Genomic DNA, 15,354 nt, shown 5'->3' with positions numbered 1-15,354 from the left:
ATGACTCCCTCTGCCAGCCTGCTACTGCTGCTCCTGCTCGGCCTCTCTCAGGCCTATCCTCTCGAGGAGGAAGGGAGCGAAGAGGAGCTCCAAATAGACGATGATGACACCGTCGACATCGGCACCAGGATTCTGACCTCCAACAGCGCCTCCAATGAGATGCTGTTGGAAGGAGACCTGTTAGCTCCCAAGACCAGAAACGCCATGAAGTGCTATTCCGAGAAGTGCCTGTGGAAGAAAGGCTCCAACGGCCTGGTAACGATTCCCTTCACCATCAGCAGTCAATTCCCCCGCGGGGAGAAGCAGAAGATCGACTCCGCCATGAAGTCCTTCTACAAAAGAACCTGCATCCGCTTTTCCCCCCGCCTGAACGAGCGTGACTATATCAGCATTGAGAACAAAGGTGGATGCTACTCGTCTCTTGGCAGAACGGGAGGAAGACAGGAGCTCTCTCTCAGCAGGCGAGGCTGCATCTACCACGGCATCATCCAGCATGAGCTCATTCACGCTCTGGGCTTCCAGCACGAGCAGACCAGGAGCGACCGCGACTCCTACGTCCGGATCAACTGGGAAAACATCGACAAGCAGATGGCCTACAACTTCCAGAAGCAGGACACCAACAACCTGAACACTCCCTACGACTACACCTCCATCATGCACTATGGAAGAACAGCCTTCTCCATCAAGCGAGGGAAGGACTCCATCACTCCCATCCCCAACGCCAACACCCAAATTGGCCAGAGGCAGGGCATGTCCAACTGGGACATCAAGAGGATCAACCTGCTTTATAAGTGTTAACAACAAAGCTTCCAATCCCTTCTGATCCAAGGTTATCATTCAGCAAAACAATAGAAAAGTGTTTTAGTTATCTGTACTTCATCAAAAACAACAACAACCTGCAGTTCCTTTGACAGTATTTTGTCCCTAATGTCTACAATACTTGTAATAAAGTTAACACAAACTAAGTCAAAATAAAGTTGATTACCAGCAATTGTCTGTCTATATTTCCTCTTTTGTTTCCTCCTTATCATCTGACATTTGTCCATCTTCCTTTCCCTCCATACCTTTTGATTGATTATGACTTTGTAATGTCCCACTCAGGCCCCACTATATTGTGAAAAATCTGCTTTAAGAAACCTCAATAAAAACTCTTAATGAATGATCCATCGATGCTTTTCAGTCTCTTTGTTGTGGCTTACTTATCAAGTTAATCACATATGCTTTAGTTGTGCAGTAGTGTGGGGTGGTCTCGATAGTACAGGATGTGCATGTTTTCAGAGATCGCTGTGATGCCTCCTATCACCAAAGCTACCTGGTTGGTCAGTGGATATAGTGGGCGGTTCAAGCAGTTGGTTCACAACCGAGCGGTACCTGTAGTACAAAAGGTGGGACAGAACCAGCACCTACTTCTGGCTCGAGTCTTCATCTAATCATCGCCATGCTAGCATCCCTGTAAATACTCAATGCACACTCAAGCTCAAATAACAGCTAGTTATAGGTCTTCAGTTTACCTCAAACCAGTTGGCTAATACTGTGTAGCTTATTGTGCTTGATTACATGTTTACATATAGCATCTTAACAGACTCAAATCTGGCATCTTAAGATGTAGAAAGCATGTTAATTCATTGAATTGTGTCATAGTATCAAAGCCATGTAAACTGCTTCCTCTACGCTGTTGCCTTGCATTGCTATAGGCTCACCCTCTTTGAACATAAGGCCTGATCTAATACAATAGTAGTGTTAAATCTAGTCATATGGTCTCTTACATGGCTCTGCTTCTTTTCAGGTTTGTGGTTACTACATTTACTCACATGTGCTGCTTTCATACAAAATGCCCCAAATCATGGAAGGGCACCCTAGAGGGCACTTTATCACATGTTCTCCAGTGGAAGGGCAGCCTAGAGGGCACTTTATCACATGTTGTCTACTGGAAGGGTCCCCTAGCGGGCAGTTTATCAATTTTTTTCCACTGGAAGGGCCCCCTAGCGGGCACTTTATCACATGTTCTACAATTGAATGGCACCCCAGAGGATAGACAGAAGCAATATATGTCATATGTACAGAATGAACAGCGTTACAGGGTTACAACACATTCAATTAATATGACAGAAATTATGAATAATGAGTAGTAGGCATGGACCTCGATCCAGATTCCCACAATCCATGTAGACAGAAGGAGGTCGAGAGGAGGGGCATCAGGAGGGCCATGGCAGGAGGCAGGGCCAATGAGGCATGAGGCCAGGCCCTTGAGGCAGGAGGCACAAAGAAGGAGACAGGCCCAATGAGGAAGGAGGCCAGGGGCAGCATGCAGGAAGCAGGGGCAAGGAGTCAGGGGGCAGGCCCCATGAGCCAGGACCGGCTCCACACACAGCCAGGTCCAATGGACCCTATGAGGCGACAAGGCACAAAGACTCTGGGGAAGAAGTAGAGTTAGTAATGTGCAATGAACAGACTTGAATTTGTCCAAAAGGAGAGAGAGAAGAGGAGAGAGGAGCTCAGCATATCCTAAGATGTGGGGCTGGACCAGGGCAAACCTGAGCTTGAAGACATGCTTGAAGTTTAGCGAGCTGGTTGGTTTCTTCTGGCTGGATCGATAGATATAATTGAGTATCATCTGCATAACAATTAAAGTTTATGGAGTGTTTTCTGATAATATTTACTAAAGGAAGCATATATAAGGTAAATAAAATTGGTCCAAGCACAGTACCTTGTGGAACTCCTTACCTGACATGCATCAAATAAACTGTTCTCATATTGCATGCGTAGATCATTCAGCTAGTTTGCGTACTTTTTCAAAAGTTCCTAATTTTAATCAAAAAGCTAAACAATTTGATTTGATTTATTTTAGTTCTGAATACATACAAAGGGGCAAGCAGGTTATCATACCCGTTCACATTAATAGTCGCAAGGCTCAACAATTTGTGTTTATTTGTCTGACTAATATTACAATTATAAACAAGAGACAGTTTTAAACAAGATGCATTGCATAAATATACCTACAATCAGATTGAATGATGCAGTTGCTTGTTGTTGAGTCAAAAATCCACTTTTGACATGAAGATTTTGACAAACTCATCCAACATTTTTCAAGGTATTTTTTTAGTGATCTTACCATCAGTCAATAGTATTCAAATATGATCTTGACAACTGAAGGCTGATATTTACTCAATAGCAACATATTTGGCCAGTTATGGCAATAATTCTAAACTGCAAGTGGGGTGTGTCAAAACTGTTTCTTGAGAGAATAAGACAACATCAAAAATCTTTTTTGTTGTCATTTAACCGCTTCAAAATAACATTATTTAGCTAGTGTTGAACATTTGCAGACACTACACACAGTTTGGACATATATCCATTAATTGTTCAGCCTTGGTTAACTCACTTTGAAAAATGAAAAAAAACATTGGTCTCCCAAAGTTAATTGTGAAGTCATCCTGGTTAAAGGCAATTCAAGACGTCTCGTTAAACAATACCCACCCAGTAACAGCGCTATGTTCATCCATCTAATCACTAGAGATACCAGGCCATGTTTGAACAGTAGGTTTGTCTGTGGAGTCCTCCCTGGAGAGGTTTACTTAGGCTGAGCAGTCTGGACCCCTACCCATAATCCTCCTGCAGACACACCTGTATAGAAGCGTATAAAGAGCCTGGAAATAACGGAGTCAAACATCAAGCTTCAAGGAGTCTCTCCACATCAGCTCCACAGCCACCAGACTCACCCTGAAGATGACTCCCTCTGCCAGCCTGCTGCTGCTGCTCCTGCTCGGCCTCTCTCAGGCCTATCCTCTCGAGGAGGAAGGGAGCGAAGAGGAGCTCCAAATAGACGATGATGACACCGTCGACATCGGCACCAGGATTCTGACCTCCAACAGCGCCTCCAATGAGATGCTGTTGGAAGGAGACCTGTTAGCTCCCAAGACCAGAAACGCCATGAAGTGCTATTCCGAGAAGTGCCTGTGGAAGAAAGGCTCCAACGGCCTGGTAACGATTCCCTTCACCATCAGCAGTCAATTCCCCCGCGGGGAGAAGCAGAAGATCGACTCCGCCATGAAGTCCTTCTACAAAAGAACCTGCATCCGCTTTTCCCCCCGCCTGAACGAGCGTGACTATATCAGCATTGAGAACAAAGGTGGATGCTACTCGTCTCTCGGCAGAACGGGAGGAAGACAGGAGCTCTCTCTCAGCAGGCGAGGCTGCATCTACCACGGCATCATCCAGCATGAGCTCATTCACGCTCTGGGCTTCCAGCACGAGCAGACCAGGAGCGACCGCGACTCCTACGTCCGGATCAACTGGGAAAACATCGACAAGCAGATGGCCTACAACTTCCAGAAGCAGGACACCAACAACCTGAACACTCCCTACGACTACACCTCCATCATGCACTATGGAAGAACAGCCTTCTCCATCAAGCGAGGGAAGGACTCCATCACTCCCATCCCCAACGCCAACACCCAAATTGGCCAGAGGCAGGGCATGTCCAACTGGGACATCAAGAGGATCAACCTGCTTTATAAGTGTTAACAACAAAGCTTCCAATCCCTTCTGATCCAAGGTTATCATTCAGCAAAACAATAGAAAAGTGTTTTAGTTATCTGTACTTCATCAAAAACAACAACAACCTGCAGTTCCTTTGACAGTATTTTGTCCCTAATGTCTACAATACTTGTAATAAAGTTAACACAAACTAAGTCAAAATAAAGTTGATTACCAGCAATTGTCTGTCTATATTTCCTCTTTTGTTTCCTCCTTATCATCTGACATTTGTCCATCTTCCTTTCCCTCCATACCTTTTGATTGATTATGACTTTGTAATGTCCCACTCAGGCCCCACTATATTGTGAAAAATCTGCTTTAAGAAACCTCAATAAAAACTCTTAATGAATGATCCATCGATGATGTCTCTTTGTTGTGGCTTACTTATCAAGTTAATCACATATGCTTTAGTTGTGCAGTAGTGTGGGGTGGTCTCGATAGTACAGGATGTGCATGTTTTCAGAGATCGCTGTGATGCCTCCTATCACCAAAGCTACCTGGTTGGTCAGTGGATATAGTGGGCGGTTCAAGCAGTTGGTTCACAACCGAGCGGTACCTGTAGTACCAAAGGTGGGACAGAACCAGCACCTACTTCTGGCTCGAGTCTTCATCTAATCATCGCCATGCTAGCATCCCTGTAAATACTCAATGCACACTCAAGCTCAAATAACAGCTAGAGTTATAGGTCTTCAGTTTACCTCAAACCAGTTGGCTAATACTGTGTAGCTTATTGTGCTTGTTTACATGTTTACGTATAGCATCTTAACAGACTCAAATCTGGCATCTTAAGATGTAGAAAGCATGTTAATTCATTGAATTGTGTCCTAGTATCAAAGCCATGTAAACTGCTTCCTCTACGCTGTTGCCTTGCATTGCTATAGGCTCACCCTCTTTGAACATAAGGCCTGATCTAATACAATAGTAGTGTTAAATCTAGTCATATGGCCTCTTACATGGCTCTGCTTCTTTTCAGGTTTGTGGTTACTACATTTACTCACATGTGCTGCTTTCATACAAAATGCCCCAAATCATGGAAGGGCACCCTAGAGGGCACTTTATCACATGTTCTCCACTGGAAGGGCCCCCTAGCGGGCACTTTATTACATGTTCTACAATTGAATGGCACCCCAGACGATAGACAGAAGCAATATATGTCATATGTACAGAATGAACAGCGTTACAGGGTTACAACACATTCAATTAATATGACAGAAATTATGAATAATGAGTAGTAGGCATGGACCTCGATCCAGATTCCCACAATCCATGTAGACAGAAGGAGGTCGAGAGGAGGGGCATCAGGAGGGCCATGGCAGGAGGCAGGGCCAATGAGGCATGAGGCCAGGCCCTTGAGGCAGGAGGCACAAAGAAGGAGACAGGCCCAATGAGGAAGGAGGCCAGGGGCAGCATGCAGGAAGCAGGGGCAAGGAGTCAGGGGGCAGGTCCCATGAGCCAGGACCGGCTCCACACACAGCCAGGTCCAATGGACCCTATGAGGCGACAAGGCACAAAGACTCTGGGGAAGAAGTAGAGTTAGTAATGTGCAATGAACAGACTTGAATTTGTCCAAAAGGAGAGAGAGAAGAGGAGAGAGGAGCTCAGCATATCCTAAGATGTGGGGCTGGACCAGGGCAAACCTGAGCTTGAAGACATGCTTGAAGTTTAGCGAGCTGGTTGGTTTCTTCTGGCTGGATCGATAGATATAATTGAGTATCATCTGCATAACAATGAAAGTTTATGGAGTGTTTTCTGATAATATTTACTAAAGGAAGCATATATAAGGTAAATAAAATTGGTCCAAGCACAGTACCTTGTGGAACTCCTTACCTGACATGCATCAAATAAACTGTTCTCATATTGCATGCGTAGATCATTCAGCTAGTTTGCGTACTTTTTCAAAAGTTTCTAATTTTAATCAAAAAGCTAAACAATTTGATTTGATTTATTTTAGTTCTGAATACATACAAAGGGGCAAGCAGGTTATCATACCCGTTCACATTAATAGTCGCAAGGCTCAACAATTTGTGTTTATTTGTCTGACTAATATTACAATTATAAACAAGAGACAGTTTTAAACAAGATGCATTGCATAAATATACCTACAATCAGATTGAATGATGCAGTTGCTTGTTGTTGAGTCAAAAATCCACTTTTGACATGAAGATTTTGACAAACTCATCCAACATTTTTCAAGGTATTTTTTTAGTGATCTTACCATCAGTCAATAGTATTCAAATATGATCTTGACAACTGAAGGCTGATATTTACTCAATAGCAACATATTTGGCCAGTTATGGCAATAATTCTAAACTGCAAGTGGGGTGTGTCAAAACTGTTTCTTGAGAGAATAAGACAACATCAAAAATCTTTTTTGTTGTCATTTAACCGCTTCACAATAACATTATTTAGCTAGTGTTGAACATTTGCAGACACTACACACAGTTTGGACATATATCCATTAATTGTTCAGCCTTGGTTAACTCACTTTGAAAAATGAAAAAAAACATTGGTCTCCCAAAGTTAATTGTGAAGTCATCCTGGTTAAAGGCAATTCAAGACGTCTCGTTAAACAATACCCACCCAGTAACAGCTCTATGTTCATCCATCTAATCACTAGAGATAACAGACCATGTTTGTACAGTAGGTTTGTCTGTGGAGTCCTCCCTGGAGAGGTTTACTTAGGCTGAGCAGTCTGGACCCCTACCCATAATCCTCCTGCAGACACACCTGTATAGAAGCGTATAAAGAGCCTGGAAATAACAGAGTCAAACATCAAGCTTCAAGGAGTCTCTCCACATCAGCTCCACAGCCACCAGACTCACCCTGAAGATGACTCCCTGTGCCAGCCTGCTGCTGCTGCTCCTGCTCGGCCTCTCTCAGGCCTATCCTCTCGAGGAGGAAGGGAGCGAAGAGGAGCTCCAAATAGACGATGATGACACCGTCGACATCGGCACCAGGATTCTGACCTCCAACAGCGCCTCCAATGAGATGCTGTTGGAAGGAGACCTGTTAGCTCCCAAGACCAGAAACGCCATGAAGTGCTATTCCGAGAAGTGCCTGTGGAAGAAAGGCTCCAACGGCCTGGTAACGATTCCCTTCACCATCAGCAGTGATTTTCCCCGCGGGGAGAAGCAGAAGATCGACTCCGGCATGAAGTCCTTCTACAAAAGCACCTGCATCCGCTTTTCCCCCCGCCAGAACGAGCGTGACTACATCAGCATTGAGAACATAGGTGGATGCTTCTCGTCTCTCGGCAGAACGGGAGGAAAACAGGAGCTCTCTCTCAGCAGGCGAGGCTGCATCTACCACGGCATCATCCAGCATGAGCTCATTCACGCTCTGGGCTTCCAGCACGAGCAGACCAGGAGCGACCGCGACTCCTACGTCCGGATCAACTGGGAAAACATCAACAAGCGGATGGCCTACAATTTCCAGAAGCAGGACACCAACAACCTGAACACTCCCTACGACTACACCTCCATCATGCACTATGGAAGAACAGCCTTCTCCATGAATCAGGGGAAGGACTCCATCACTCCCATCCCCAACGCCAACACCCAAATTGGCCAGAGGCAGGGCATGTCCAATTGGGACATCAAGAGGATCAACCTGCTTTATAAGTGTTAACAACAAAGCTTCCAATCCCTTCTGATCCAAGGTTATCATTCAGCAAAACAATAGAAAAGTGTTTTAGTTATCTGTACTTCATCAAAAACAACAACAACCTGCAGTTCCTTTGACAGTATTTTGTCCCTAATGTCTACAATACTTGTAATAAAGTTAACACAAACTAAGTCAAAATAAAGTTGATTACCAGCAATTGTCTGTCTATATTTCCTCTTTTGTTTCCTCCTTATCATCTGACATTTGTCCATCTTCCTTTCCCTCCATACCTTTTGATTGATTATGACTTTGTAATGTCCCACTCAGGCCCCACTATATTGTGAAAAATCTGCTTTAAGAAACCTCAATAAAAACTCTTAATGAATGATCCATCGATGCTTTTCAGTCTCTTTGTTGTGGCTTACTTATCAAGTTAATCACATATGCTTTAGTTGTGCAGTAGTGTGGGGTGGTCTCGATAGTACAGGACGTGAAAGTTTTCAGAGATCGCTGTGATGCCTCCTATCACCAAAGCTACCTGGTTGGTCAGTGGATATAGTGGGCGGTTCAAGCAGTTGGTTCACAACCGAGCGGTACCTGTAGTACCAAAGGTGGGACAGAACCAGCACCTACTTCTGGCTCGAGTCTTCATCTAATCATCGCCATGCTAGCATCCCTGTAAATACTCAATGCAAACTCAAGCTCAAATAACAGCTATTCAATTCAATTCAATTCAGTTTATTTTGTATAGCCCAATATCACAAATTACAAATTTGCCTCAGAGGGCTTTACAATCTGTACACATACGACATCCCTGTCCCAGGACCTCACATCGGATCAGGAAAAACTCCCCAAAAATAACCTTTGACAGGGAAAAAAGGGAAGAAACCTTCAGGAGAGCAACAGAGGAGGATCCCTCTCCCCAGATGGACAGAAGCAATAGATGTCATGTGTACAGAATGAACAGCATTTACAAAGTTACATTAACACATTACATGAATATGACAATGTATGAATGGAACTCCAATCCAAGAAACAGAAGGAGGTAGAGAGGAGGGGGGGCGGGGCGCATCAGCAGGGCCAACGCGGGAGGCTGGCTCACCAGGCATCAGACACCTCCAGGTCCAATGGACCCTATGAGACGTGAAGTCACAACGACTCAGGGGAGGAAGCAGAGTTAATAAGGTGCAATGGAGAGATGTAAATTCATCCATAAGGAGAGAGAGAAGAGGAGATAGGTGCTTAGTGTATCCTAAAACATCCCCCAGCAGCCTATAAGCCTATAGCAGCATATCAAGGGGCTCGACCAGGGCAAACCTGATTCAGCCCTAACTATAAGCACTATCAAACAGGAAAGTCTTAAGTCTATTCTTGAATGAGGTGACTGTGTCTGCCTCCCGGACTGAAAGTGGAAGCTGGTTCCATAAAAGAGGAGCTTGATAACTGAGCTAGAGTTATAGGTCTTCATTTTACCTCAAACCAGTTGGCTAATACTGTGTAGCTTATTGTGCTTGTTTACATGTTTACATATAGCATCTTAACAGACTCAAATCTGGCATCTTAAGATGTAGAAAGCATGTTAATTCATTGAATTGTGTCCTAGTATCAAAGCCATGTAAACTGCTTCCTCTACGCTGTTGGCTTGCATTGCTATAGGCTCACCCTCTTTGAACATAAGGCCTGATCTAATACAATAGTAGTGTTAAATCTAGTCATATGGCCTCTTACATGGCTCTGCTTCTTTTCAGGTTTGTGGTTACTACATTTACTTACATGTGCTGCTTTCATACAAAATGCCCCAAATCATGGAAGGGCACCCTAGAGGGCACTTTATCACATGTTCTCAACTGGAAGGGCAGCCTAGAGGGCACTTTATCACATGTTCTCCATTGGAAGGGCAGCCTAGAGGGCACTTCATCACATGTTCTCCCCTCGAAGGGCAGCCTAGAGGGCACTGAAAAAAGGGAAGAAACCTTCAGGAGAGCAACAGAGGAGGATCCCTCTCCCCGGATGGACAGAAGCAATAGATCTATCTATCTATCTATCTATCTATCTATCTATCTATCTATCTATCTATCTATCTATCTATCTATCTATCTATCTATCTATCTATCTATCTATCTATCTGGGTTCAAGGGGCTCAACAAACAGCCTGAGGGGGACCATAAGTTGGTGAATGATCTGAACTCATTTTTTAACAGATTTGACCAGCCATCCACCTCTCCCACCCAGACCTCCCTGCTGCGGCCGCTGCAGCCCCCATCATTTGCACCCCCTGCGGATTGCCCCCCCTCCCCCTGCACCTCCCCCCTTTCTACAGCACTCGGCCCCCATTCACACCTCTCATACTCATACTCAGCACTCTACGACTGGCAACCCACCCCCACTCCAACACCTCACAGCACCACACCCCCCAGCGTGTCCCGTCACCAGGTGAGGAAGGAACTGAGGAGGATCAAGGTGAGAAGGCCACGGGTCCAGATGGCATCAGCTCAAGGCTCCTCAAATCCTGCGCAGACCAACTGTGCGGGATAGCGGAGCACATCTTCAACTTGAGCTTGAGGCTGGGGAAAGTACCACAGCTATGGAAGACATCCTGCGTGGTACCGGTACCAAAGACCCCGCGGCCCAAGGACCTCAACAGCTATAGGCCGGTGGCGTTGACATCCCACCTGATGAAGACCCTGGAGAGGCTGGTCCTTGTCCATCTCCGCCCCCTGGTGAGCTCATCCCTGGACCCTCTTCAGTTCGCCTACCAATCTGGCATCGGGGTGGATGACGCCGTCATCTTCCTGCTGCAGAGATGCCTCTCTCACCTGGAAAAGGCTGGAAGCACTGTGAGAGTCATGTTCTACGACTTCTCCAGTGCCTTCAACACCATTCAGCCTTTGCTCCTGAGGGACAAGCTGAAGCAGACCGGGGTGGAACACCACCTCACTGCATGGATCCTGGACTACCTCACCAACCGTCCACAGTATGTGCGGATACGGGAGTGTGAGTCAGATTGGGTGTCCTGCAGCACAGGGGCTCCACAGGGAACCGTTCTGGCTCCATTCCTCTTCTCCATCTACACATCGGACTTCAAACACAACTCTGCCAACTGCCACCTGCAAAAGTTCTCTGACGACTCTGCGATCGTCGGCCTCATCTCGGCCGATGATGACAGGGAGTACAGGGAACTGAACCAGGACTTCTTAGGATGGTGCCAGCGGAACTGCCTCCAGATCAACTCCAGCAAGACCAAGGAGCTGGTGGTGGACTTCCGCCGGGGTAAACGCTCTCCTCCAACACCAGTGAGCATCCAGGGACTGGACATTGAGATTGTGAAGTCTTATAAGTACCTGGGTGTTCACTTGAACAATAAACTGGACTGGTCTGACCACGCTCATGCACTCTACAAGAAGGGACAGAGCAGACTCTTTCTGCTGAGGAGACTGAGGTCCTTTGGGGTGCAGGGAGCACTCCTGAAGACCTTCTTCGACTCGGTGGTGGCATCAGCCATCTTTTATGGAGTGGTCTTCTGGTGCAGCGGCATCACAGCAGCTGACAGGAGGAGACTGGACAAACTGGTGGGGAAGGCCAGCAGCGTGCTGGGGTGTCCCCTGGATACTGTGGAGGTGGTGGGGGACAGGAGGATGATGGCCAAGCTATCGTCCCTGATGGACCACCCCTCCCACCCCATGCAGGGTACTCTGGCAGCGCTGCACAGTTCCTTCAGCCACCGGCTGATTCATCCCCGGTGTCTGAGGGAGAGGTACCACAGGTCCTTTCTCCCCGCTGCTGTCAGGCTACACAACAAGCTGAGCTCCCAGTAGGCCACAAACACTTGAACACTTTGGACTTCGCACTGAACAGCACTTACTTTAGCCCAGTTGTGCAATACTAATACGTTTAAGTACTTTTTAATTTTTTAATTTTTAATTTTTTTAAATTTATTTTATACACTTTATCCACTTTATTCTATTTCTACTCCGTCTGTATATATAATATTCTTCTTGTTTTTTACTCTTTTATCTTATTTCTGTTATTATACTACTTGTTTTACTGTGAGCAATGCTGCTGTAATCCTGTAATTTCACCATTGAGGGACTAATAAAGGATTATCTTATTTTATCTTATCTTATCTATCTATCTATCTATCTATCTCTATCTATCTATCTATCTCTATCTATATATCTATCTATCTATCTACATATATCTATCTATCTATCTATCTATCTATCTATCTATATATATATATCAATCTATCTATATATCTATATCTATCTATATATCTATCTATCTATATCTATCTATCTATCTATCTATCTATATCTATCTATCTATCTATCTATCTATCTATCTACATATATATATATATATATATAGATATATATATATATCTATATATCTATATCTATCTATCTATCTATATCTATCTATCTATCTATCTATATATATATCTATATATATATAGATATATATATATATATCTATATATCTTTATCTATATCTATCTATCTATCAATCTATATCTATCTATCTATCTATCTATCTATCTATCTATCTATCTATCTATCTATCTATCTATCTATATCTATCTATCTATCTATCTATCTATATATCTATCTATCTATCTATCTATCTATCTATATCTATCTATCGATCTATCTATCTATCTATATATCTATCTATATATCTATATATCTATCTATCTATCTATCTATATATACATCTATATCTATCTATCTATCTATCAATCTATATCTATCTATCTATCTATATCTATCTATCTATCTATTAATCTATATCTATCTATCTATCTATCTATCTATCTATCTATCTATCTATCTATCTATATCTATCTATCTATCTATCTATCTATCTATCTATCTATCTATCTATCTATCTATCTATCTATCTATCTATATATATATATATCTATCTATCTATATCTATCTATCTATCTATCTATACATCTATATCTATCTATCTATCTATCAATCTATTAATCTATATCAATCTATCTATCTATCTATCTATCTATCTATCTATCTATCTATCTATCTATCTATCTATCTATCTATCTATCTATCTATCTATCTATCTATCTATCTATCTATCTATCTATCTATCTATCTATCTATCTATCTATCTATCTATCTATCTATCTATCTATACATCTATTGCACCAGCATAAGAAAGAACAAAACAATGGGAGAAGGCCTGTGAATTAAAAGGTTGTGGCTGTGCCAAACAACAACATGATGATGTTAGAGAAATTGCCATTCAAAATGCTTACCAAGACAATGTTTTCATACTAAATAAAGAGTGCACTGTGGAGGTTTTAAATGCAGTTACATTATTACACCGGGCAGAATATTCATATGGACTTAGTTAGCTTTGTAATGCAAGCATAGATGAAGAAATCCAAGAACACACAACACCATGGTAGAGACCTGTCAATCAAAAGGTAGTCCTGCCTAAAGTATACTCTGCTTTATAGTCTGTTTAACTCTAAATGGAGCATCATTTACTAAATGAACATCATGTTGTATTGAAGAAGACTTGAAACTAGAGATCGATACCATAAACTCATGTTTACAATGTTTACTGAAGGAATAAATCAAGAGAGAAACAAAGAAAGAATACAGGTTCAAGGCCTTCATGCATTGGCTTCTGAATGCAACTAAAACACTTCATACTGTTCCATCTTTGAGGCCTAATACAAATATAACCAAGTGCAATCCATTTGACTAAAAGATTAACTCAATGTGCACTGACCAGATTTGTCCCCAAGCTTTCAGCCATTCATCAGCAGATGATCCGTCATGCAATGAAGTCGGAAAAAAATCTCAGCGAAAACAGAGCAAACTCCCTCAAGCAGAGAAGGTCATGAGATGTGACTGACAGCCCGGAAACAAATCTATTAAATTGACCTTGAGTTAAGAATTGTTGGAAGAACTACTACTTCTAAGAAACAAACCTTCAAGCTCAAGATTACATGGACCTAATTTTGTGTAACATGCAGACTATTTTAAATGATGTTATATAAATTGGTTGACAGTTCTGTTTTTAGCCATGCTAGCAACAAGACTTTAGGGAAGGCAATGTCGGTCCACCACTTTGGTCCCGACTGAAATATGTCAATGGTATTTACTTTATGTCAGATTAAAATCAGATTCCTGACCAACAACCAAGAATATGAGGATGACTGAATCAGAAATCAAGAATTGTCTGTGTGAATCAAAATGTAGCTGATTATGGAGCAGAATAATCTTTTTCCACCCTGAACAATCACAGCATCCGTACAATATGCCTTGGCTAAATATTATTTGGGGTTCCTTCTCAAATCAAGTTGCTGTGCAGACTGCAATCAACTGAATACCCCTCCGCTCACTCCTCCCTTTCCAAGACTGCAATAACGTTAGCGGCAAGAGTAAAGCCGTGGCAACGCCATTCGGCTCGCTCAGAGGCCGTCCATACCGTGACGGCGCTATTTTATGCGCAAATGGAAATAACACAGGCACGATTTTGCACTCACAATGCTGAAGTTTCACAAGAGTCGTCCTTCAGGTAAAGTAGAAATGCTAAAGGCTCTTTATAGAGCCGGTGTTTGGTTTGGCCGTTCCGGGCTACTGTAGAAACATGGCGGTGCAACATGGCCGACTTTCCCTATGCAGAAGGGCTCATTCTAAGCTCACGAGAACACAACGATTCTTATAACCTAAGTTATGAATATTATATTCCATTTCTGCTAATAGATCCCCCAAAATGCTACACACTGACCCACTGACATGGGAGGGAACTCATAGGAGGTTTTAATAAAGAAAGAAAAAGGTTATTGATAATAATAATAATAATAATAATAATAATGATTTCATGTACAACCTCACAGAATTGTTCATGACAGAAACATCAAGCTAACAATGTAAATGAAGCTACATTAGTCGGAAAAAGTCTCCACACCATTTCTCATGAGTGCATTCGATTCTGAAGCTAATATTTGCGACGACCTACTTTCAGATAACCAGCTTTTTATTGACCACTGTATTATTGAAAGCGATGAAAATGTATTGTGTATACAGTAATACGATCTCGCTTGTATGTTTTGGCAGAATACTTAATATTATTCACCAGTTAGTGAATAGGTTTTGATTATTTTGTCAAACTACTATTCCCAGGGTCAAGCATGAACGCTAAAGCGTTTAAGGAAAAATACGAGTTTCATGTCCG

At 43.0% G+C, this 15,354-nt stretch overlaps 3 protein-coding genes across 3 annotated transcripts; all 3 read left to right on the top strand.

Annotated features, from left to right (window-relative positions):
- On the top strand, positions 1-798 carry LOC117748590 (high choriolytic enzyme 1-like). The gene has a single exon (XM_034558490.1). The coding sequence runs from the start codon at positions 1-3 to the stop codon at positions 796-798; it is 798 nt and encodes a 265-aa protein (XP_034414381.1).
- A 2,928-nt stretch (positions 799-3,726) lies between these two features.
- LOC117748589 (high choriolytic enzyme 1-like) lies at positions 3,727-4,524 on the top strand. The gene has a single exon (XM_034558489.1). It carries the CDS (start codon positions 3,727-3,729, stop codon positions 4,522-4,524), a length of 798 nt encoding a protein of 265 aa, XP_034414380.1.
- Positions 4,525-7,365: 2,841 nt separating this feature from the next.
- LOC117748581 (high choriolytic enzyme 1-like) lies at positions 7,366-8,163 on the top strand. The gene has a single exon (XM_034558473.1). The coding sequence runs from the start codon at positions 7,366-7,368 to the stop codon at positions 8,161-8,163; it is 798 nt and encodes a 265-aa protein (XP_034414364.1).
- Positions 8,164-15,354: the final 7,191 nt, after the last annotated feature.

The sequence above is a fragment of the Cyclopterus lumpus genome, chromosome 19 (assembly GCF_009769545.1).
Source record: "Cyclopterus lumpus isolate fCycLum1 chromosome 19, fCycLum1.pri, whole genome shotgun sequence".
Taxonomy (NCBI): domain Eukaryota; kingdom Metazoa; phylum Chordata; class Actinopteri; order Perciformes; family Cyclopteridae; genus Cyclopterus; species Cyclopterus lumpus.
Note: the sequence above shows the minus strand (reverse complement) of the source record. Positions and strands in the feature narration are given on the sequence as shown.

What these genes read in the sequence shown, in the direction of transcription:
- LOC117748590 (XM_034558490.1), top strand. Translation starts at nt 1, where the DNA reads ATGACTCCCTCTGCCAGCCTGCTACTGCTGCTCCTGCTCGGCCTCTCT.
- LOC117748581 (XM_034558473.1), top strand. Translation starts at nt 7,366, where the DNA reads ATGACTCCCTGTGCCAGCCTGCTGCTGCTGCTCCTGCTCGGCCTCTCT.
- LOC117748589 (XM_034558489.1), top strand. Translation starts at nt 3,727, where the DNA reads ATGACTCCCTCTGCCAGCCTGCTGCTGCTGCTCCTGCTCGGCCTCTCT.